The sequence below is a fragment of the Sylvia atricapilla genome, chromosome 3 (assembly GCF_009819655.1).
Source record: "Sylvia atricapilla isolate bSylAtr1 chromosome 3, bSylAtr1.pri, whole genome shotgun sequence".
Lineage (NCBI taxonomy): Eukaryota > Metazoa > Chordata > Aves > Passeriformes > Sylviidae > Sylvia > Sylvia atricapilla.
The window spans coordinates 90,510,169-90,533,963 of NC_089142.1; the positions used below are offsets into that span (position 1 = coordinate 90,510,169).

The 23,795-nt window shown below is 38.8% G+C and overlaps 1 protein-coding gene across 7 annotated transcripts in view; it reads right to left on the reverse strand.

The window, feature by feature from the left end:
- Nucleotides 1–23,795, reverse strand: part of BICRAL (BICRA like chromatin remodeling complex associated protein) — a 46,705-nt gene that overhangs the window by 6,772 nt on the left and 16,138 nt on the right. For 6 of the 7 annotated variants that reach the window (XR_010743287.1, XM_066316122.1, XM_066316124.1 and 3 more), the window contains exons 2-10: nucleotides 14,972–15,020; nucleotides 12,189–12,237; nucleotides 12,037–12,105; nucleotides 6,272–7,975; nucleotides 4,388–4,487; nucleotides 3,039–3,136; nucleotides 1,156–1,217; nucleotides 897–1,042; nucleotides 652–746 (exon numbers count right to left, since the gene is read on the reverse strand). Coding sequence is in view for 6 of the 7 variants with exons in the window: in XM_066316122.1 (XP_066172219.1) it covers nucleotides 652–746; nucleotides 897–1,042; nucleotides 1,156–1,217; nucleotides 3,039–3,136; nucleotides 4,388–4,487; nucleotides 6,272–7,975; nucleotides 12,037–12,105; nucleotides 12,189–12,237; nucleotides 14,972–15,015 (2,367 nt within the window). In the remaining variant the exon portion in view is untranslated. The remainder of the gene's footprint in view (nucleotides 1–651; nucleotides 747–896; nucleotides 1,043–1,155; nucleotides 1,218–3,038; nucleotides 3,137–4,387; nucleotides 4,488–6,271; nucleotides 7,976–12,036; nucleotides 12,106–12,188; nucleotides 12,238–14,971; nucleotides 15,021–23,795) is intronic. The other variant, XM_066316126.1, reaches the window with a different exon arrangement.

A 23,795-nucleotide genomic window follows, 5' to 3' on the forward strand; every position in this document is an offset into this window, starting at 1 on the left:
TAAACCTTTCAAAATTACTAAATGGGATTTGTCATACAACATACCAGATGCTAAAAGAAAAAAATCTTTACCTCCACCCTCTCTTTGCACTTCAAATACTTACAAATATTTAACAGCTAGGATCTTTTACAATGCAACTGCTAGTTTTAAAATTGTATTAATTCTAACAGTTATATTATGTCTCTAAATATCTACATGTCTATTATACTCAAATTCAAAATTTTTCCATGCTTGAAAACCAGCATGCCTGAAGTCACAATTACATCTTCTGATCCTTGGAAAATACATTCTTAAAGTAACTTTGTCAGTTTTATTTTACCTCATACCTGGGATTGTGAAAGCACTTAAACCAGAAGCACTTCTGACAAAGTTCCAGCTAGCTTTTAAGGACATTGATTTCCTAAACTGTAATATGATTTGGCTCTAACAATAATATGCCTGGAGGCCTCTGAATGGACAACATCAACACTATTTCAGCTTCCATCAGCCACAGAAGTACACAGATATCACCCTCCTGCCTATCACAGCTTGCTCAGTATAAGAGCAAAGCAGAAGCAGAGAACAGAAGTTCATGTGCCTGGTCTGTAGGCATTTTTTTAACAAGCTGAATCCCATCCCATAAACAAAGTGTACCTGGATTCTACACCTTACCATTGCATCTTCTATAAGCAAACATCTGTACTTGTTCAGCATAGCCTGCGTCCTCTTCAGAAGCTGTGTAGCTACAGATTCAAATTCACTGTCCACTAGAAAGACAAAGTACACTTTCAAACACTGTTCCTCAATAACCTGCACAGATTTTAAAATGTTCCCTTCCCTATTGCTCTAATTTACATTAAGAATTGTCTCTATACACTGATTGCAAACTCACTGCCAAATTTTAAAAAGAAAATTACCTTTTCTTAAATCTTCCTCTGTTGGCAGTGATCCCTGGCACACATGGTATGAAAGGAGTCTCTGAACTGCATCATTTAATGATCTGAACCGACTTTTATCTGGTGTCACAGCATGTACCTGATCCTTCTGTAATTGCTGCAGAATACTACAAAAAAAAAAAAGATATATATATATATTTAATATACTGTAGAGGGTTTGCATTGACAAAGCTAAAAATCAAGGTTTCTGCAACAAAATTAAAATGAAATAATGACTTACAAAGCTCCTTTAGTTAACTGCTTAGCAGCAGGCCTTTTCTGTCCAACTAAATGACCATCCACCTAAGTTCAAAGTAAAAGACAAATTACAATATATTCCCTCATTTGCAAAGCCTAAGTTTCAGAATTTGTTTCTGTCAATTAGGTACACCACCAATATCAACTAAAACCATCACATAAGTATAAACACTTTCAACTATCTCTTATTTTCACAGAGCACTGTATCCACAAAATACTGAAGTGACCTAAACCAAAGGTCTGAAATGCTGTTTGTAGACAAATTCCACTGTTGTGCATTGTACATATTTCACTAAAAAAAAGATGATCAAATATAACAAGTGCAAAGAACGAAAGGTACAACTAAAAACTTTTACAAATTAACCTGCTCATACAAACTGCCTCTGCATTTCTCAGAAGATGTTATCTTGCCTGATATTGATGGATTAAAGTATCTGTGAGGAAAGTAGGCTAACACTGTGCACTTAAATTCTCAAAAGCCACAGTGGCTGAGGCGTGGTAAAAGTCATTCTAGGACTTCTATTTCAGTGTCAATGCTACAGATATGCCCATCAGATAGAGATCTAACTCATTTTCTCCTTTGCTTAGACATTTAACAAAATCAGTATTTTTCCTGGGAACACTCTCCTAAGACCTGAGGCTCTCTGAGGGGGTAAAGACTCACAGCAGGCACACTGGAATTGTATTTGCCTCAAAAAGCCTGCAACTTCAGAGGGCAAAAAGTAGTCACCACCGAGCAGAATGAATACCTGACCACCTATTACACAACCAGGCTAACCTCCCTAACTGAGCACAACTGTACCTTCTGCTCTACTTGTACATCAGTAAGACAAGGAAAAATATTCCTGTTCTACTGCATTGACAAATACATTTACAAACAAAAATTTTAAGTCAGATCCTCTCCAAAAAAACTCATCCTGGACAGTGTTTTTGTACATACTTGCATTATGTGGGAGAATTTTGATGGTAAAAAAAGAAGACCGCAGTGAAGAATAAAACAGACAAAGACCAGGTGGAACTTTTCTGCTACTTCTCACAAACCACCCTCTCCCAATCTGTCAGAGAACAGCTGAGTTTTTAAGAAAAAATGAGAGGAGTAGGTCAAACTTTTGGCCAACTCAATGAAGAATTGTTATGTCATACAAAATTATCTTCAGGGAACAGTACAGTCAGACTTCACATGCTGAATTGAATGTCAAAGCAGGATTCAGTGTATCAATTTGCAAAATAATCAACATTTATTATGTCAAGGTAGAATTTGTCAAGTTTGAGGGAGTTCAGATACTCTACAAGAAACCTACAATGATTCCTTACTTGTTTGCTCACCACCTCCCCCCATCCCAGGGAGAGGATAACCAGGAAAAATGTAAACCTTGTGGGTTGAAAAGGACAAAATAAAGGACGAAACAAAATAAAATAGTATAGCAATGATAGTTATAATTAAGTTGCAATGAAAAAGAGGGAATTAAACCCAGGAGAAACAAGTGATGCACAATGAAGCTGCTCAGCACCCTCTGACTAATGTCCACCCCATTCCCCAGCAGTGATCAGCAGCTCAGAGGCAATTCCTGCACTTATATACAGAACATGATATTCCACAGTATGGGATGCTCCTCTGGCCACTTTGTGCCAGCTGTCCTGGCTCTGCAGGGCCTCACTAGCACAGCAGGGGTACTGGGTGACTTGCAGAGTAAGCACTGCTCAGTAACCAAAACACTGGTGCATTATCAACTTATTCACATCCCAAACCCAAAACACAACATTGGCCCACCCACTGGGAAGAAAATTAACACTATCCCAACCAAAACCAGGACAGCCAGGGAAACATAAAAATAAGTATTCTCTTCTAACAGAAGTATTCTCTACCTGTATATTCTGCTGAACTGATGATGATCCTATCACTTTTTCCTGGGGCTGTGCTGTTCCTAGAGACTGTTGTATGATTTTTCCTCCAGAGTCTTGTCCTATAAAAGAAAGTTAAAAAGAGTCTTGTCATCCTAAGCAAGAGGAGAATAATTTTGTGTACCTATCCTCATCATTTTACTTGGGTTTTTAGGAAAGATACATCTTATGCTTAAAAGCATTCGTGCAACTATCCTGTGGAAAAACCAGCTCATAAAAACTAAACAAACTGGTATTTTCTCCTGAAAACCACAAAAAACCTCAGATATAAATCACATCTCACCATGGTGCTGCAAAATAAGAAAAAATTCAACTATTGTAAGCTTGGTGTCCCAACAATTTACCTAAAATCATACAGGAAATTTAATCAAGCTTTTCAGTACTAACCCTCCCTCAAGTGTATTATCCAAATTTTTCTGGAACTCCTGGAAGTACTTAGACAGCAAGCATATTTTTCCCCCCTAGATTTTTTTTAGATTGGTAGACTTCTTCTAATTGCTTTGCTTCATGAGCCAAACAGCATCTTAATCAGTCATGCTACGTTACAACCAAAACAAGTAAGAATTTATTAGGTTGTTCCCCCAAAGACACCCAGCACAGTAGGCAGATTGTATAGAATTGCCTGGAGAGCTTATACATAACAATACACAAGGAAAAAAAAAAGGCAAGGTAGAGTATAGGACCTTATTCAAAAGCTTACTTATGTACAAAGAGAAAGGAAGGTTACTGCATTTTTCTGCTTGCCTTGAATGTAATGGTTTTGTTCTTTCAGTAGCACAGTGCTGCTTGAAAAGCTGCAATTTTGACATGAACAATGCATGAACTATTGCAACTGAAAGTGACACATTCAAGAACAAAGTGAGTGATGACACCCTGCACATAACCTTGTAATACCCATTTCTCTTCCCTCTGTAACTGAGGCAGCCACCACATTCAACACTCTAGAAGTTTCATGGAATTTTAGCAGATGTCTTGTATTGTGAAAATTACTTATTTCTATTTTCCTAAGCTGAAAAAAAATCCCTAAAAATCAAAGAAGGTATAATTTTGGACTTTATAGAGAGGAGCAGTAACTGCTAATTGCAAAGATTAAACTTTTCACTCTAGAAAATGAAGTGCCATGGTTGGGAAAAATCAAAGCACGCATTCAAAACTGAAAAAATATAGCCTGAATTCTCCTAATAATTAAATTCCAACAACCTTTAGAACCCCGTGAGCATGAGGCATCAATAAAAGTCTGACACATTGAAGAAGAACGAATCTCTGTTGCTGGAGAAAATGAAGAAAATTATGTTAAAAAGACCTTAGTTGACCTGATAGTGTGTTGCCCAGAAGACTTGTTAGCTGAGGCTGTCTCAAATTGTCCTGTGTCTTCGATGCAGAAACTGGTGATGTCTGGTTCACAGCCTTTTTCTGCGCCACATACATAAAATAAAAACCAGATTTTTAAAAAAAATCACAGTGAAATATTTACTGAGAGCTTTAAGAAAAACAAGGAAAGGGTATCTAAAATTCATCTCCATGTATTCTTTTTTAACTTCAAACCCATCAGTGCTGAAATTTCACACATTTCAATCCCTCCAAGTTCAAGAATTTTGTAAAATAAATCAGAGAGGAAAAGAAAATACACCAACAGCACAAATATGTACCAGTTGCATTCTACAAGACCCCTGATTTCCTACTGCAAGTGGCTCTCAGAAAACTCAGCTTCTCAGAGTTCCACAACTGCAAGATGATGAAGTTGCTTTCCCAACAAAAAAATACCCACAGCGGAACAAACCCTCCACTGCTTAGCAACTAAATGATACATGGTTTACTATAAAGTACAATGTTTAAAATACCAGTACAAACAAACTAAAAAGATTCTGCCAAATAGTAGCATTTGTTCTCTGTAAGTTTCCATTTACAGATCCCAAATTCCAGCACAAGAACAAAATTATCTTTTACAGCAATAAGAAATACTCTGTTTTATAGCTGCTGAAACTCACTGACCCAGCACATTACCTACAAATAGGAAGATTTGAGAAAGATACATTAAGAGAAAGTCAGACAGACCTCAAATTACTCATCTGCAAACAAAATGTTCAACCTGCACCAGAAATCTTGGCAAAGACTACAAATATGTTTCTACAATATGTTCATACTAATTTTTTAAATATACATTAATTTCTAAGACATCATTTCTGCAGATTTGGGCTTGGTTAAAAAAAATCCCTGTGGAAAAAGAAAAATATCTAAATAAAAGAAGTGAAAGAAAAAAGCAAAAGATCTAATTAGTGCAAATACATTCTGAGAGAGTGACCAGTATCTTAAAATGACAAAAAAAAAAAAAGTTTAAAAATGGACAGAAATTGTTTGTTGCTAATTGTGTGAAAAGTCACTGAGTTAGAATTGGCAGTTCAGTCTGGAACTTTATGATTTTTTTTCTTTTAAACTTTTGACTATTTGTAACTTATGAAAACCGAAAAATCTGTGTTGAATATACACTGCAAGTGTACCTACTGGACAAAACAGACCACATCAAACCTTAAAGTGAATTCAGATTTTTTTTAAACTACTAGCTTGACATTTTAGAGGCTTGTGGGTTTTTTAATGTTAGAGTTTTACAAACTGCTTTAAAAGGTATTTGCTTTTAAGGATTCTAAGAAAAATTTCTTGTCTTTGCATCAAATTTGAAAGCTTCTAACTGCTCCAGACATACATAACAAAAGCACCAACATGATAAATAACAAAAGGAAGCCCAAGAAACCTTTTCATCTCTAATTTCAGTAAGTCAAACCTTGAAAATGCATAGGCTTTAGTGAGGTCAAAAGACTTTTAAGTGCCAAGAATGAACCTGAGCCTTTACATCTACCCTATGCAAAGGTTTACAGGAGAGCTCATGATTGTTTAAACTTACAGTGCCCATTCCTTTAAACAGGAGCAGAAATAGATCAATGCCAAGCGCTTCTGAAAATAACGCTATAAATCACCAACAAAATCTTTGGAGTTTATCAAAGTTGTTCATTCAGTGACAGATTTAGAAAATACAAATATAAATTAATAATATCTAGAATGACTCTGAGTTACAGTAATTTTCAGCAGCTCCACAGTATTTGTAACAATACAAACAGCAAAATGAACATTCCGTGTATTAACCAAATTTTAGCACAGCTTAGAAGCCTTTCTTCAGCTACATTCTCAAGCAGCTTTCCTACCTGACCAAAGGCAAACTGTTGTTGTGTCACTCCCACAGACGTGTGACTAAAGGTGCTGACAGACTTGGAGGAGGATGCTGGAAGACGATGCGACGCACTGACGGCAACTTGAGCTCTGCTCTGGGCCAGCTGGTCTCCTGTAAAGCTCCCCCCCGACGCCACAGACTGCACTGGGGCTCCCAGGCTGGGGTGCACTGAACCAGAAGAACTCGCAGCGGCAAATCGATTCGGAGCTGACATATTTGACACCGTGGACTGCCCAGGTGACATGGTGGTAAAACTCGATCTGCCTTGAGAAACATTAGCTTGGCTGGGTGACAGATGCAACACCGTTGGTGACGCCTGCTGCAGTGGCACCTGTCCACCAACAATTTGGGAAGTTCCGTGATTTACTATAACTTGGTTGCCAGGAGCTGTGAATGTCTGGCCTGAAACAAGCTGAACAGCTGTGTTCTGATTATTCAGCATCTGTCCTGAATACGACTGGTTGGCTCTTAGCATGTTTGTAGAGTTCCTGTTGAGCATTACATGCTCAGCAGACACTTGGCCAGGAACCAGCTGGGAAGGCTGAGTCTGGAGAAGTTGTCCATTTATGGCCTGGACATGATGAACTGAATTAGAATTAACAGACAAACTCGTAGGTATGAGAAACTGGTTTTGAGGTGCATGAGGCTGTCCCATAGGAGAATGGATAACAATACTACCTCCAGCATTGCTAACTGTCTGAGGTGTAACTGACTTTCTTGTGTTTTGTTGTTGATTAACGATATTAACAGACATATGAGGACCAACTACTGAACTCTGAGGTGAGTTTGCAGAAGCAAATGGAATCCCTTGCTGTACATGATGTTGCTGTATTCCCAAGTTATTCACATTGTAAGCAGTCTGCTGACCCATCTGAATAGGCTTTGGTTGGATATTAATAGGAACTTTGTTAGAGTTTGGTGCCAAACCCCTTTGAATGATGATATTATGGACAGGCAACGAAGTCTGAAAATTTGTGCTGTTAAATGGAACAGTTACGGGTTGTGCTACTGGACTTGAATTTGAGTTACTGAACAGCGAGTTCCCATTTGGAGTTTGTCTATGAACCAAGAGGCCACTGCTCATGTTTGCAGGTGTTTGCTGGCCATTGCCTTTCAGTATTATCTGAGATCCATCGAGGTTGTTGATGGTCATCATGGAAGGTTGATTACTAAATGAACCAATCAGCTGTATCTGCCCAGAACCACTAATCTGGCTGCTATTAGACAAATGCTGGCCGGGAACACTAATTCCGACGTGTTGCATAAAGCCATGTTGCACACCGACTGTATTGCTTGCAAAAGATGCTCCAACAGGTTGCTGTACCACTTGAGTAACTCCTATAGGTTGCAACGTCTGACCTGAGTAATTAGAAACATTAGAAGCCTGAGTAAATGATGCTGATGAAGAAGGATGAAGCTGAGCTTGTGCAAACTGTTGGCTAGAACCTACACTGGCATCCAAATATGCCTCTTCCGCCAAAGTCTGTTCAGTAATATTGGCCTCCTGCAAGGACTTCTGAAGAATATCAAAAGGCTGATCCTCAGTAAGATCAGGTAAAGGAGAAGACACGAGTTCATCTTCGAGGAACTGAAGGCTACTGGACAGCTGCAGTCCATCACTGGGCCCCTCTCCAAGCTGACCACTTACACCCTTTACAGACGACTTAGGATCAGTGCTCTGAAATGCAACACAAGAAATAGATCACTTTCAGAATTCCAGTATCTGCTCTGTTTCCTCATTAGTTATTTTATCATGCAAGCAAACTTTGTACACTGAATTATACTCTTCCCACGGCATTTGCAGGGTGATATTGACCCCATACAGTGAGCCAAGCACAAACAGGTCATGGATATCCTGCTCACACCCTCAGACCACTGGAGACGCTTCTCTCCTTTCCCTTCTCAAATCTCTCAACACACAGCACTTAGCTCTGTAGCTGCACTGTTTCAAGAGGACGTGAAATGCTCTCGAAGTACCATTTTCCCTTCCTCAAGCTGAGCGTTCCACTGACAAAAGGATGAAAGAAATGAGGAGGGAAAACACCTCCACTCTAATTCAATTTGGGGCAAGGCTTCAGTAGAAGCAGAGACAAGGCAGAAGCAAGGTTTCCTTTCACTGACTTCTATCAAACAAGATCTGCCTCCAAAATCCTACCAGCATTTCTATAATCAGTGATACATTCATTAGATATAGATTCACTAGTGACTATTTTATAAAGTTAAGGCATTATGCTAATTCCTTGTTTAAAAAAATTTAGAAACAAAGGAGTAAGGAAAAAGTGTGCTACACACTGCTTTACGTTCATAAAGATTACTGAGAACTATAAACATTGGAATTACCACGAATATTAAGTGGCACCTTTAATGAAAAAATCCTTCAAATCCACATCCATTAACACTGTGATAAGGAAAATCAAAACCTATTTACTCTGGCCTATTGTCAAGATTTTCCTAAAACAAAGTTCTGTCCAGAAACTCTAGACAACACAAGCATCAGGTTTCTGCAGACAGAATGAGAAATTTCAATGCACAGTAATACTCACGATAGTTTTAAGTTAGGCAAAGTCCACCTTTTAAAATTACATGATCACATCTCAGCTATTCAGAAGCAACAACCAGTTTCTTTTTAGGTCAGGATAAATGGAAACTGTGGGTGTGCAATCATCAGTCACATTCATACTCTGAGCCTTCACTCCTTGAAGGTCATAGACGCTTGTTTTCACCTCATGTAAACAGTGTCAAGATGGTGCAAGCCGTAATTATCACATGCACTGATGTCCCCACCCTAACTTCAGTTCCCCAAGCATACTTATTCAGAATTTTACCCCAATCTGTTTCTGAAAAACCTGTGTATTTTGTGAATTTTCAGTCATGTTTTAAAATACCAAGATTTTTCTTCAGAGTAGATAAAATATTTTCAAGTTACACCTATTAAACTAACATTTATGTTAACAGAGGAATTAAAACCACTGCTGAAACGTCTGACTGTCTGAACCTCAGGAACACTTAAAGCTACAAATCAGGTCCTCAACTGTACTTAGCTATCACTGGGCAGACTAAAAAGGAATCACTAAGTGGGCCATAATTAGGACTCTTGACTGTCAGGTTCTGAAGATTCTACTGCATCTGCAAGTTGTGTCCAAGGAAATGACCAAACCAAAACCTTCTACAAATGTTGAATTTAAACAGTTGCACTAATGCTATTCCAGTTAGTACAAACAACACAACTATTACTACTACCAAAAATAATGCTAATAAATAATATTTCATGCAATCAAGATTAACAGCTTAAAACTCTCCCACTGGAATAGAGAATCCCAAGTTTCACTCCCTGCTCCCGTGACTATTTAATATTAGAAAACAATTTTATATGCAAAAACTGGAACCTTACAAGTTAACTTCTGAATCACTACTGTCTAGATTCAGAAGAGCCATGCAGAATACCATGCTAATTTCAAGGAGAAATCAAAGCCTCTGCAGCATCATGAATCTGCTGACCAATATGAAGAGTCTTATTCTCACTGGCTCCAGGAATATTCTGCTCCCTTATGCTGTGCTATTATACTGTAACAGGAGAATGGGAGTAGCCACCCAGTACAAGCCAGGTAACAGGGCAATGGCTAGGGAAGTGTCTCATGACAACTGACACAGGAAACCAACCTGGAATCAGTAGAGGTGGTACAGACTCAATCAACTCAGGCAAGGTTGGGATGGGGCATGGGAGGCACTGTAAGGGAGTGGGGAAGAATGGACAGTGCTTTCTTTTCCTTTAGTCAGCTGGAACTTCATCTTGCTTGGGGTTAGGTGTTGGCTGAGCATGCTTACCAGCTGAGGTACTGAACCCTCGACACTGAATTTGTAAACTCTGCCACTGAAAGGCATCAGACAGGCAGCCAAGACAGTCAATCCTAGTTCATGCAATTCTGAATATAAACAAAGACAGAACTTTCAGTATCTACAAAAACTTTAATGACAAAAGCCTCAGAAGCATGTAACTTTTCAGGTATCCCATTTTATAAGCAGGGACTGTGAAACCATCTGTTTATGGTAACACTTGTTCCTTCCCAATGAACTGTAAGAATCCATACTTGTAATCGAGTCATTCTTCACTTATGACAGCACAGGAGGGAGAAGGGAAGAGAAGATGGCATTGGTGTTTCTTATGAAGATATAAAAGGATGAGGACAGAGCATGCTGAGAATTTAACAGTAGTATGTTATCCTAGGAACATACACTAGGAATCCCTGCTCCTCTGATCACCTGCCTTCCAGGTTACCTACCCACAATCACCAGAAAGCTCTTAGCTTTCACCAAAAACTTTTATTTCTTCCAACTGCTACTCCCAAAGCAACAAATCCACTTTGTCCAGAACCTCCCACTGCCCCTCAAAATAACTCAAAGAAACTCACTTTCTGAAAACACACTCGAAACACCTGACTCCTGCCTACCTTGTCATACTCATCAGAAGGATGTCTACAAAGAACAACTAGGAAGTCTAGCCTATGACAAATGCCACATGCCACCCTTTTTCCCCCCAACCTAGTTTTTCTTAGGATAAGTCCTCAAACCCCACCTCTGCCCGTGCTGCACACAGGAAGCTGCTTTCTGCTAATGGCCAGCCTGGTACCAAGTTGAAATCACTGTTCCACATCAGCTGAAAATTGGGCATATCCTGTTACTCTTGCTACTCTACTACCTCACCACTGTCTCAACCAGCTTGTCTGTTTCTTCTACAATATTTAATAACAATCCTAAAAGGGGAAGGACAGGAGAAACACTACTGTGTTTCATTACACTACTGTGCCTACAGGAAAGTCACTAGTTCTTCACACATAGATTAATAGTTTCCAGAATTTCTTCATGCCAATTACTGAAGATCCCTACACACCTACAAGTACATCCATGTGTATGTTATGAACATGAGACAGACAAGAGTCAAGGTAACAGTAAATCAGAAAGAAGAATTACCAAGAAAATCTTAGTCTATGTATTCAAATAAATTAATTGTGGGATTAACAAGTCAGTTGTTTTAAAAAACACAGCAATGAAACCTAAGAAATATGGGTCTGAAGGGATCTCTGAAGTCATCCAGTCCAATGTTCTACTCAATGCATGGCTATCATCCACACTAGAGGAGATCAGCCTTGAATTTATCACCAAGGACTGGGATTCCACAACCTCCTTGTGCGAAACATGGTCGAGGGCTGCAATACACTCCTGGCAAGAAGGAATACTGAAGACTTTTTGCCACATGTAATGAATCTAAAATGACTTCCCTAACACTGAAGTTACACCAAATTACCTCCTGAGTCTAAAGGAAAAAAAAAATTAAAAAAAAAAATCCACTCATTAATTTTAACAAAGAGACATCCTAACATACAGAGGAAGCATATGAATAATTAACTTTCAAGGTCTATCTTTGAGCACTACTACTCCTACAATCACTAAAGCCGTGAGTGTAGTTTACTGGTGAGAGCTTTTACACCAGAGAGCACTTTCACTGCTCAGCAAGTTGCTTTATATATTTACAAAACACCTCCCAACAGTGCTGTGTTTTTCAATTAGTTCCCCACTGAAATACTTAAAACAGTAACAGCACAAGATAGGTTCTGTGTTAGTATTCAGAGTCTAAAAAAGCTGAAACCCACATCTACTTCATTCAGTTTTATAAAAGCCAAGTAAAGCCATAAAGCAGCATGCAATCTCAACACTAATATAATTTATCTCCTGACCACTTACATTGGAGTTGGCGAAAATTGAATTTGAGTTGGCCACAGAATATTCTGCATTAGTCAAGTCTTCATTGCTCTGGTAAAAAGACAAAAATCAGGTTTAGAACTAATATACTCAGTGAAGCTTATCTATGTCTAAAACATAGCAATGCTACTTACAGATTTACTACTAGGTCCATGTAGAAAATAATTCAGCGCTTGTGGGTCCCTGAAGGGGGGAAAAAAATAAAGAAGTTAACACTTTTTGAAAGTCCTTTTTTATTAATAATGCTAGTTTAACTAAACCACATACTGTACTCAAGTTTACTAGAAACTCAAGTTTCTAGTAAAAACACATCTTTCATTGAATGCAACGCAAAGCTGGAAGTTCATATCATCTGGGGATCTGTTTCTGTATCAGCACAACTTCCAAACGCTGATCATATCTGCTGCCATTGTAGCAAGGCACTTCAAGCAAACAAACTATGCTGATCACAAAATTTTAGTTGCACTCTACTGTATTTCCCCTTATTAGGGTGATACTCATATTCTCTTGAAAAACATGGTGTTTTATGACAGCACACAGTACAAAACCTAAGGAATATACTACCACCAAATAATGTGAGAACTAAGACAGGTACCACCTCTTCTACAGCTAAACTGTAATGCCTTGTTTAACTAGCATTAAATAGGGTATTTACAAACCTGATCCTCTGATAGGTCCACTGTCATCTTTGACACAAGTTAATAAAAATTTATGATTGGCAGAGTAACAGTCCCCTCACGAAGAAAAAGTGGCACCTTTTCCAAGTGAAACCAACCATAGAAATAATTGACTTACACTGAAATTCATAAGATTATTTAATTAACTTAGCACTAGCACTAAATAAAACTCATATTAAAAATGTAGTCTGACAGAATTTATGTCAGAAATTCAGACAAATACATTGATTTAGCTGTACATATAGACTAAGTAAAAAGAATAAAAGGCTGTATTATATGGCATTATTCTAATTCAACATTTATACAGCATTTTCCTTAGCATAAAGAGTAAACTGACATGGATTTCTTTGATTTTAAAACATGTTTATTGATTAACAAGTAATAATAAAACATTTCTCAGAAACAGGAGATAATCATGTAAAAAAGCAATAACTAAAAATGTCTCCTCCTTGCTTGATAGTCCTAGAAAATAAAGAGGCATAAAGTCAAAGTTCTTTCAGGTTCACACCACTCTTTCTAAAAGGGCAAACACACCTCTTCTCCTCTTTTTTTTCTTTTTTTTCTTTTAAAAAACAAACTGTGTTCATGAGTTTACAAAAGACATGTTAGACAGTACTTGGTAGTGACTTTATTGTACTATTATGCTTACAATATCGAAGTGGTTACGTGTATTTTAAAATAAAAATGTAACTTTCTTAGTAGATTTCACTGAATTTCAAAATTAAGGAGCACAGAACTCATTAACTCATATAGGGTTCTATTATTTTATCAGTAAAATAACCAGGGTACTTAATACTAATTACCCTCACTGTCTTTCAATAGTGAAAAATGCAATTAAAAATTAAAAACACTTCATCACCTTAAATACTGTCTTCAGTATGGAAGGAATTTTAAATGGCACTTACCAAATCACAAATCAGATGAAAAAAAAATGTTTTCCATTCTTCTAGATACTTAAGACAATAATTGCTGCCAGCAGCAGCAAGAAGACTGTAATTTTTCACACAAACACTCATCTGTATAGAGAGCACTTCATTTTCTGGACCACCTGTGATCTTGCAGCAGGATCTTCATGATTCATGCTTATGACAGAGCACTTAATTGTCCCATGATCATCTTTATGCTCCAAGCAGGAAGTGTTTTCATATGGCCACAATCAGTAACCTTGCACAACAGTGACTCCACAGAATGTAACCGACCCTCTACTGGCACTGCTTTTGCTACAGCAGCCAGAGCAACCCTCAAACTACCACAGCCACTGGGGAGTTGTTTTGGTCTTTCTGAAGTTAAAGCTCTCACTGTTTCCACTGGAAGTTTTCAGGCATGTGAAAAAGGTAAAAAGCCTATTTATTTTCTACACTTCAGACAGTAAAAAATTTCTTGTATGAACTGGGAACGATCTTTTAGCAGTTACTATGAGACTGATGTCAGTCTAGTTTCTAGCAGACTTTGAACAAAGTACTGGGCAGGAAAAGCTCAATTCTTTTCTCTGTTTCATATGCATTTATAACATATTATCTGTTCTTCAATATTGACACAAATGGTAACCAAAGGAAGGCCACTTGTCATATACACAATCCACACAAAACTCGCTCGTGATTCAGCCATCCAAATTATTTTTGGAGATTGCCACATAGAATTATAAAAAAAATCCCCATTTTTATTAAAATCAAGTATCTTTGACCAAAATTCTTGTTTGTTGTGAATATACAACAGTAGTGTTATTCTTTTTTTCTAACATTTAGATTCAAATGTGTATTGTTAGTAGATAGTAAATCTTTAAGTATTTATAATTAAGAAAATAAATTACTTTTCCCCTAAAAGACAAGCATAGTATTAATAAATTATCAAGTTCTAGTACTCAAAAAAACTGAGATCTTTGGGGTTTTGATTTAAAAAAAGCTACTTGCAGTGAAGTTTGTAGTAACATTCCTAGTAACATGCATCAACACTGACCTGGCACTACCACTACCTAAGAAGAGAATCCATTCTCCATGAACACACATTCCTTAGCCTCTCCTGAGGAGAATGCCAGCAAGTGGACTGGCAACCAGCATTCATGAGGATTGAAGGCTTTGCAATCCACACATCTCCACATGGCAGACACAAAGCACATCTGCTCATTTCACTGCAAGTCACATCATCTTTAGAAAATACCGAGACAGAATCCCCTTCTAGAAGATGATTTTGCAAAATTATTATTCCAAACTTTTCTGCAGTAATTTTTACAGAAAACTTACCCAATAAGATCAAGGAGACAGGATTCATCATCATCATCATCCATGACAACTAGAATAAAGAAGGAGAGGATGTATATTTGACATGCATCTCAAAACCAAATTCAGGCACATGCAAAGATTTACAAAATCCCATGCAATGTTTTACCATCCAGGGGGCTTTTAGAATTGTAAATCAGAGAAAGACAAACGATTAACCAAACTGATTAAAAAGAACTTTTATGACTTAAAGTAGTAAAAATATTAACTTAATATTTTTTACACTTAATACAATCTAAAACTTCAATTAAAATGCTTCTATAGGAATTTATTCCCAGCGAATCCCAGTGAGGGAATAACCAAACACTACAGAGCCCACAAAGTCTGTTACAAATCAGTGGCTGTAATTCTGAGCAGTCGAAAAGGTAAATAAACTTAGGTCAGTGTCATGAGAATGCTGCTACAATCTAGAACCAAAACTATAGTCAAGACTTGACTAAGCATTAAAAGAAACACTATTTTCTAAAAGACCCTGCTTAGCAATAGCTAAGTGACCATGTGGCCACGTCTAGTTTCTCCTCAGCAATATTCAGGAGTGCATTTAAACTTGTGTTTAACAGTACAGAGTTCTGACAGTCCTTTTAACAATGGAGAGGGAGAAATTTATGTGCACTGCCCAACCTGAGGGCAAGTATCCAATGCAGAGCATTTCCAGCCTCACGATGTCACACCCACCAACTCCTCACACACTGCCTACTCCATCAGCGACTGCTGCACCAAAACCTCTCACACTCACTTCCCCTCCACAACTGCTGCTCCTTCAAAGCTTCTGTTTGCATCTCCTGAGCTCTCCTTATTCATCTCAGAATGTCATCCCCCGTTCTTGTCAGTAACTGTCAGGACCATTCCATCTAATCCACCAGTTCAATCATCAACTGATATTAGAGGTTTCCAAAACCTCTTGGTCCCATGGATTCCTTTAAATTATCCAATCTCATCTTTACAGTATTTTCTACTCACATCAAATTGATCATTGCATTCTGTGCTTGGTTTTTTCTCAACTTCCCTTAAAAATTGTGCTGTCACACTTATTATTCAAAAGTTTTAACATGATTTTGGCTTTAATTCATTCTGTTCTCTCTCCTATTTCCTGCTAAATAGAAACTTACTCTTCCTGACCAGAGATCCTCATGAATCATTCCTCATCCTGATCTCCCGAATGATTAAAGCAGTGAAGGGACTGAAATGCCTATACAAGAGACGGAGAGCACCAGGACTGTTCTGCCTGAGGAACAGAAAACCCTGGGGGCATCTTCATCTTGTGCATAAAATACCTGGTGGGAGAGTTTTAAGAATACTGACCCAAACGTTTCTCAGTGGTATCCAGGGAATGAAAAGGAGGCAAGGGGCACAAATCAAAACACAACAAACCAAAAAGTCTATGCAGATAAAAGAAAAAACTTTCCTTTGTTAAAACTCTGAGGGTAACCAAACACCGGCACAAGGTTTTCAGCCAGGTTATGGAGTCTCCATCCTCAGAGATAGCCAGGACACAGCTGGACTGCAGCCTTGACCCTCCTGCTCTGACCCTGAGCAGCCTGCTCTGAGCAGGACACGATCTCCAGATATTCATCCCTACCTTGCCTGTCCTGTGATTCTGTGACCTCCTTCCTGATTTTTTTCTATATGCCACTGGTTCTGAAAATAGCTTATATTGTAGACTAGCAGAGGGTACCGTGTCCTCTATACTGCAGAATTTTACTTGGATTTTTTCTGTCTCTGTGCTTTAGCTTACAGGGAGGGTGAAGCATGAATGGAGTGCGTGTCAGTGTGAGAATCATTCAGCAGGACCTCTCAGGGAGGACAGAAAAACAAAGCACAGCTACAGAGAACTACTTCAATGTTGACAAAAAAAATCAACATTCACGAGATGATTAGGCATCTTAAGAAAAGCAATTCCTCCCACGATTCAGTGTTCCAACTACTTACTCCTGCATTGAGCCATCAGTTTGAGCACTGGTATTGCAATTCAAGCAAATGGCATGACACAGTATGATGTCATGAAGTTTAAATGTAAATGTGCATTACTAAGAACAAATTAATAAGCAATCAGCATTCTGCTTTAACTGTACTGATAGCACTACTTACAGAAAGCTGTTACTTCCTCTAACTGCTGAAAACATACCCATGTCTCAAGAACAAGGTTCCAAAGTCTCCTAGCTAACCAAAAGCAAACATTCACAGAAAATCAAAATTATCCTTGTTCTCACACTGCAAACCTACTTTTGAATATCCCAACCCATGTGACTATGGCAGTACTGACAGCATTGTTTAAACACCATAGAACGTCTTTGCTTTGCATAACCGAATATTCTCTGTGATTTTATTATAATAAGGGTTGAAGTGACATCACAGAACTACCTTCAATTAATACTCCTGGAGGTATTAAAACAACAAACACAAATCGAGATAAATTTGTTAAGTTCACTGAATTCTTCAAAATTTGCATAGAATGATCAGAAGGAAAATAAAATGAATGAAAATTCTGGTCTGAGAAAATGGTAATCCTAATGGTAATACATAATCTTCACTACCACACCCATTACTGAATATACACTTGGCCTTACTATCTGAACATGATACAAGACAAATCTACACAACATACTGTAAACTCCTACAAGTTTACGACAGATAGTAAAGTTGTATTGTTCCACATGATGCCATATGATATGGGACATCCCTTTGGCCAGCTAGGGTCTGATCTTTCACACCTCCAGCCTCCTCACTGGTGGTTACTGTGAGAAGCTGGAAAGTCCTCGACTTGGTGCAAACACCGCTCAGCAACAACTGAAACCATCAGTGTGTTATCAACATTATTCTCATCCTAAATCCAAAATACAGCTACTAGAAAGAAAATTAACTCTATCCCAGTCAAAACCAAGACAATATCCACCCCTTATTTTATACCAACCTCACCATGCCCAGGTCCCAATGCATCCTGCATAATCACAACCACTTTCCCTGTCTTTTGACATACATGCATACACACAGGCCCATAATCTATGGGCCATCCCTCTAAGATGGCCACTGAGTTCATTTAGTCCAGGACTTTGGGTTCCACCTGTCCTACGAGCCCTTCAAAGTGAAAGAGATGGTAAGTGCTACTGGGATTGTAACATGCTGAAGTCTGATTCTATTGTCACTGCACTTTGCTCAGTCTAATTAGCACTCATTCTTCCTTAATCTGAGTAACTCTTACTGCAATACCATTGTTATGGCATAAAGCAACCAGACCAGTGAAGACATAGAGTATTATACAGCAATTAACATCCTCATTGGTTATTCTTTATATGAGTTAATGGTTTACTCAAATCCCCTTGAGTATCTATCAGACTTCCTCATCCTTCTGCATTACCTACTGAGTGCTCCCAGGTCCTTGAGCAATCCCATGGATTGGTCTGCCTTTGCCCAAGACAGGAACAAACCAGACTGCCTTCCACAATGTAATTGTCTGTGTGCACTGTAGAAACTTTATCCCCTTCCACAGCGTGTGAAGGTTTTGACTGGGCAGGGCCAGCCTATTTAGCAGATCCCCTAGTGTTAACTAACCAGATGTTGCCAAACAACATCTTTGCTAAAGGGATATCCCAATGTCTGAATGTTCCAGTATCCCCTGCTCTCAGAGTGGCCTTTAACAGTCCATTGTACTGTTTGATTTTCCCAGAGGCTGATGTATGAAAGGCAAGATGATGTACCCAGCTTTTTGGCCTAGGTGTCTATGAGGTCGCTGTGGAAATGAGTCCTGTATGCCCTGTGGCTTTCATGTGCCAAATCTACAGTCCAATAAACCTGGCAGTCAAACGTGGCAGTCACCTTCCTCCACTCAGCTGGAAGCAGGTCCCTCTGGTCCTGGTCCCTGTGTTTATTACCACTTGCAAATACAAGTGAGCCCCCATACTGGCAGGGCAGTATGAGAAGCTGAAAAGGCCTTGGCTTGGTGCAAGCACTGCTTTGCAACAAATGAAACATCAGTGTGTTAGTCTCATCCTACAGCCAAAACACAGCACTCTTCCAGCCACTAGGAAGAAAATCAACTCTATCCCAGCCAAAACCAGGACACTGCAGGTTTAAATCTTTTTAACTAAGGCCTATTTTCAACAGGGATTACCAAAGGATTAGAGCCCTGTTAATTTCAGGAGAGCAACAGAGGCAGCAGCAAACAGAGTACCTGCACACCCAAAAGTAGCCATTCAGTCCACTCCAAAAAGGGGAATCTGAGCAACGAGTGACCTTGACACAGATGATCATTTAAAGTGTGTTAACAAACGCAAATCCATCCTGAGGAATTTTCCTAGAGCCTTTTCTACGGCACAAATGATGGGAAAAGCTTGTCACTTTTCTTGCCAACTATCTTTTCCAGTTTTCTGTTCTCCTCACTGTTTGTTAACATACAGTGGGCCAAAGGAATGAGTGATGTATTAAATGGGTACAAACCCATTTAAGCCATGAGAGTTTGAAAATAAAACCTGCCCCAATGAGTGTGTTGAAGGCTTACAAAGCCTAGACCAGTGGATTTCAAAGCGGGGGGTGTGCAAGAAAATCCAGTGCGGTGCAAGAAGAAAACATTAAAACTTCACTAGCATATGAAATTTTAATGAGCACACATATACTTGTGTGTGCAAATTAAGATACATACATTGAGGGTGCATGCTTAAAAATCTTACCAACAGGGCTGTGCAATCAAACACATTTGGAGATCGCTGGCCCAGACCCTTAGACACTGACTCACTTCTATATTTGGACCAGTCTTTGGAGACTTCAGCCAGTGAAGGCTCTAAGTGAGGCCTGGCTGGGCCATTGGGGCCCATCAATGCATCCAGAGCCCTGCCAAGAGCCCACACTAGAGAGAGCTGGGGAAATCCAAAACACACTTTGGGAAGAGTCACACAACCTGTTGGAGCACTGTTACAGTGCAGCCTAGCAAATATCTCATTATCAATACTGGTCTACAGTGTCTTCAAAAAAAGAAAAAAAGCCACAAAAACTCTGCTTATAAGTAGGCCAAATTCAACCCTGGTGGTGCAGCAAAGTAATTTACAAAGGGCAATCCTCACTAATTAGTCATAACTCAGCACAGATATTCCCTGTAGCTTATTAGCAAAGACCCTACCGCTCTATTTCATATCTCTACTACCACACTGGTGAATATAGCATGTATTTCAACTTGGATCACATGTACTTGTGCAAGAAGCCCTGCTATCCCTTCTGGGAAATAACCAGAGTGCCCTTTATCACATGCTCCCAAACAGAATATAAGAGAAGTTCAAAGTAATAAAACTGACAAGGAAATCGCAGCTATGCAATCCAATCCTCTGGGAGGCTCTTATTACTTGGCCTTAAAGCCTCTGCCTTCATTTCAACACTCTGACCTACTACAGAGCAAAGGGCAATAGAAGATGAATAGAGCAGTCCTGCCCTCCTCTCATCCACTTTCCCCGGGTCAGCTCAAGGCTTTGAAGAGTCATCTAGAACAAAAAACTGATCTGATAAAATACATTGATCTGTTTCAACTTAGGATGAGCTTCTTGATTGGCTCTGGCTTGTCACAGGGCTACAGCAGTGCTAGAGCCAGCACACGAGAGGGAATGAGGTACATGGGCAGTTACACACAGGGGAAGGCAGCGTGGGGCTGTAGCACACGTGAATCCAACCACCACCCTCACATCAGCACAGTGCAGGCAGCACTCCAGTGCAGTGATTATTATTCCCTTTCTATCAGCACTCGTGAACTCCCAGCTGAAATCTGTTTGGCTTTCACACATAGACACAGCTCTTGAAAAAAATACAAAAGAACATGAAGGAGTCCAACAGAGTGCAAGTAAAATCCCGTGGTCAAATGAAGGAACTGCCTTTCTTCAGCCTGGACAACAGAAGGCAAACCCAGGCGCTACCTGCAGCCTGCTAAAAGGGGCACAAGGATGAGCCAAGCAGGTCTTTTCTCATCAACAGACAGCAAGACAAGAAGCAAGGACGAAAACATCTAACACAGAAAACCCCAACTGGATGCAAGGAAAAAAATTCACAAACAAGAATGTTCAAGCAAGAAGATAGAATCACCCTCTTTGGCAATTTTCAAAACTCAAATGGCCCTGGCCAACCTGTTCTAACTGTGAAGCTTGCTCTGCTTACAGCAGGGAGCAGTGTTAGGTAACCCCCAGTGGTCCTTACCAGCCTAAATTTTTAACCAACATGCTACACAATCCACAGTATCATGCAACACATGCAGGACCTACAACTTGCAGTGTCATTAAAACCAGATCTGCCCAGAAGAAACCCAACTATTCACACACACACTTAATATACTATCCATATCCTAAAAGCTGTAAACACATGATTTTAAATTTACTCTAGTTATATTCAAAAGAATGTAACAAAATAATTATGTTCCTTTCTCAAAGTCACTTATGATTTCATGTAGCTTTAATAGATTGTTTCAGATACAAAGCAATAAACCACTATTTTCACTTTCTGTAAAAAACACAAGCTAATGGATAGCTTAGAGGAGCAACATTTAGATCACTAATTTCCAAAAGTGTGATATAATGAACATCAGAACTTTTTAAGTCACACATAAGTGAATTTATCTGCAAAACTGTTGGAAAAATAAGGACTTAAAAGTTCTGTGCAAATACATGAGATCAATCCCTGACTGGCAGCATGACTCCTGAGAGTGAACATTGACCTTTGGAAATCAATGCTTTAGCGCAAGGTAATGACTGCCATAGCTAAACCTTTATAATGGGAGATAATCAAACTTGCACACAGTAACACACACAGCACCTGCAGCAATTACTGCTGGAGTTATGACATACATCCACTAATCCTCACAACTTCAGTATGCCTTTGTACACATCCTGTCAGCAGGAATTCTGACAAGATCTCTCTCATGAGAGAGATGAACCTGTCCTATCAAATCTTCTCAGTTGTTCTGTTGCTTCGTCATCCTCCATTCAGAATTTTAATCTACAATCCCGATCGTAATAGCAACTTCACTTTGGAATATCTGAAGACATGCATTGTCACTGGAACAACAATCACCACCACAACAAAACCAGAAGGAATTAGTTACTGTTACAGTCGCTGCAGACAATGGTTCTGTCATGAACTGAATTTGCCACACCAAATTTGGGGCATTTTCATCCCTCACAACCTTCTGAGCACAGATGTGCAAAGATAACTCTATTAACCCAATCCATCCTTTGCAAAATTACACAAAAGGATTGCAGCAGCATTAAGCGACTGCAGAGGTCGAATGCCCAGAATTGAAGCCCTTCCCTCACACAGATTTCCACCACAACTCTCAATAATTTCCACAGTGCCAATATTTTGCTCAGTGTGCTTCTGAACTAGGGGGATTTTCAATCGTGAGCTGTCTTATCCATTGGATAACATATCACCTTAGCAGTGTGCACTTCAGATAGTTCAGGGGCTGTAACCACTGCCTGCCTTCCCCTGTCAGCTCCCTCTCGGGTTCCTATCCAACAGGCAGCCCCGGATTCAGTGAAGGAAACTCCTACACAGGAACAACCAGACCTCATTTGCATTCTCCGCAACACAGAATTGTATGAAAGGAGTATAAACTCAAACCATTATTACTATATAGTTTATTCTTAAATTTCAAGTCAATGCTACTTTTGAACAATCCAGTACCTTGCAAAGTGAGTTTCAAATTCTTTTAAGTAACCAAGACTGTATCTTACAATCAACTTAAGAGCTGCTCACCATGTCAAGCCCTGTTTTCAAGAAATTCATTTTTAGGCGGATGGAATACAAAAATTGATATTAAGAGGTATTTCTACTTCCCCCTCTCATTACTGTAAAAAAATCATATGCTGTAGAATAATGACATAGTACTCAAGGGAAAAGAAGTAAATACTGAAAAATTCATTGCAAACTAAAACCTCACTCCAAAGCCCTAATTAGCCAAAAACTGTCATTTCAGGACAACAGGAGTAAGGAAACAAAATTAATCTTAAAATGTACTTTGGGAAACACAAGGACTTAAGTACTCACTTATAAACTAACTATGCTATACTTACCTTCTACAATATGAAATTACTCCTTATGAATATTCTCTTTCCCAGAGTAATAAAAAAAAATCAACTACTACACTGCTGCAAAATCCACCAGAAACTGTGCTCTAAAAAAGAGTTAACAAAGTAAGAAATCAGGGATTCTAATCTAGTAACACAGAGCATTATGCAAGCACTAACTTTCTAAATATACAAAAATAAGTTTTCATTCCAAGAATTTAAATGTGAATATATTTTAAGATGAATTTACAATGCTTGCAATTAGCTGTGGAACTGAATTTAATCATCAATATTTCAAAGACATCTGTATGCAACAGAATATGAGAAAAAAAAATGGTAATTTTCAAAAGAATGATGAAAAACCTTTCTAAGAAAAACTACTGTAAAAAATAGAAACTATGCAGGAATCAGAAAAATAGCAACAACAAAGAAGTGCTTCCTCCCAGGAATTGCTAGGCACAATATTATGTCTCTTCATGGCTTTTAAGATCTGGCAGATGAACAATGAACAGGACAGGCAGAGGATCCTCACACAATTTTGAGATACTAGCTCCACACACAGAAGGGCAAATAAAAACCACACACTAAAACACAGACAATCTACAACAGGCTGTTTATCCAACTCCTACATTTCCCTTCAGTACACCATTAAAAAAAACCCACTGATTTGAGCTTGCCAAATGCAGTCACTTATCAAAGTTACAAAAACTACAGTGATGTTTTAGTATATAGAAAAAAAAGGAAATGTGCAGCTC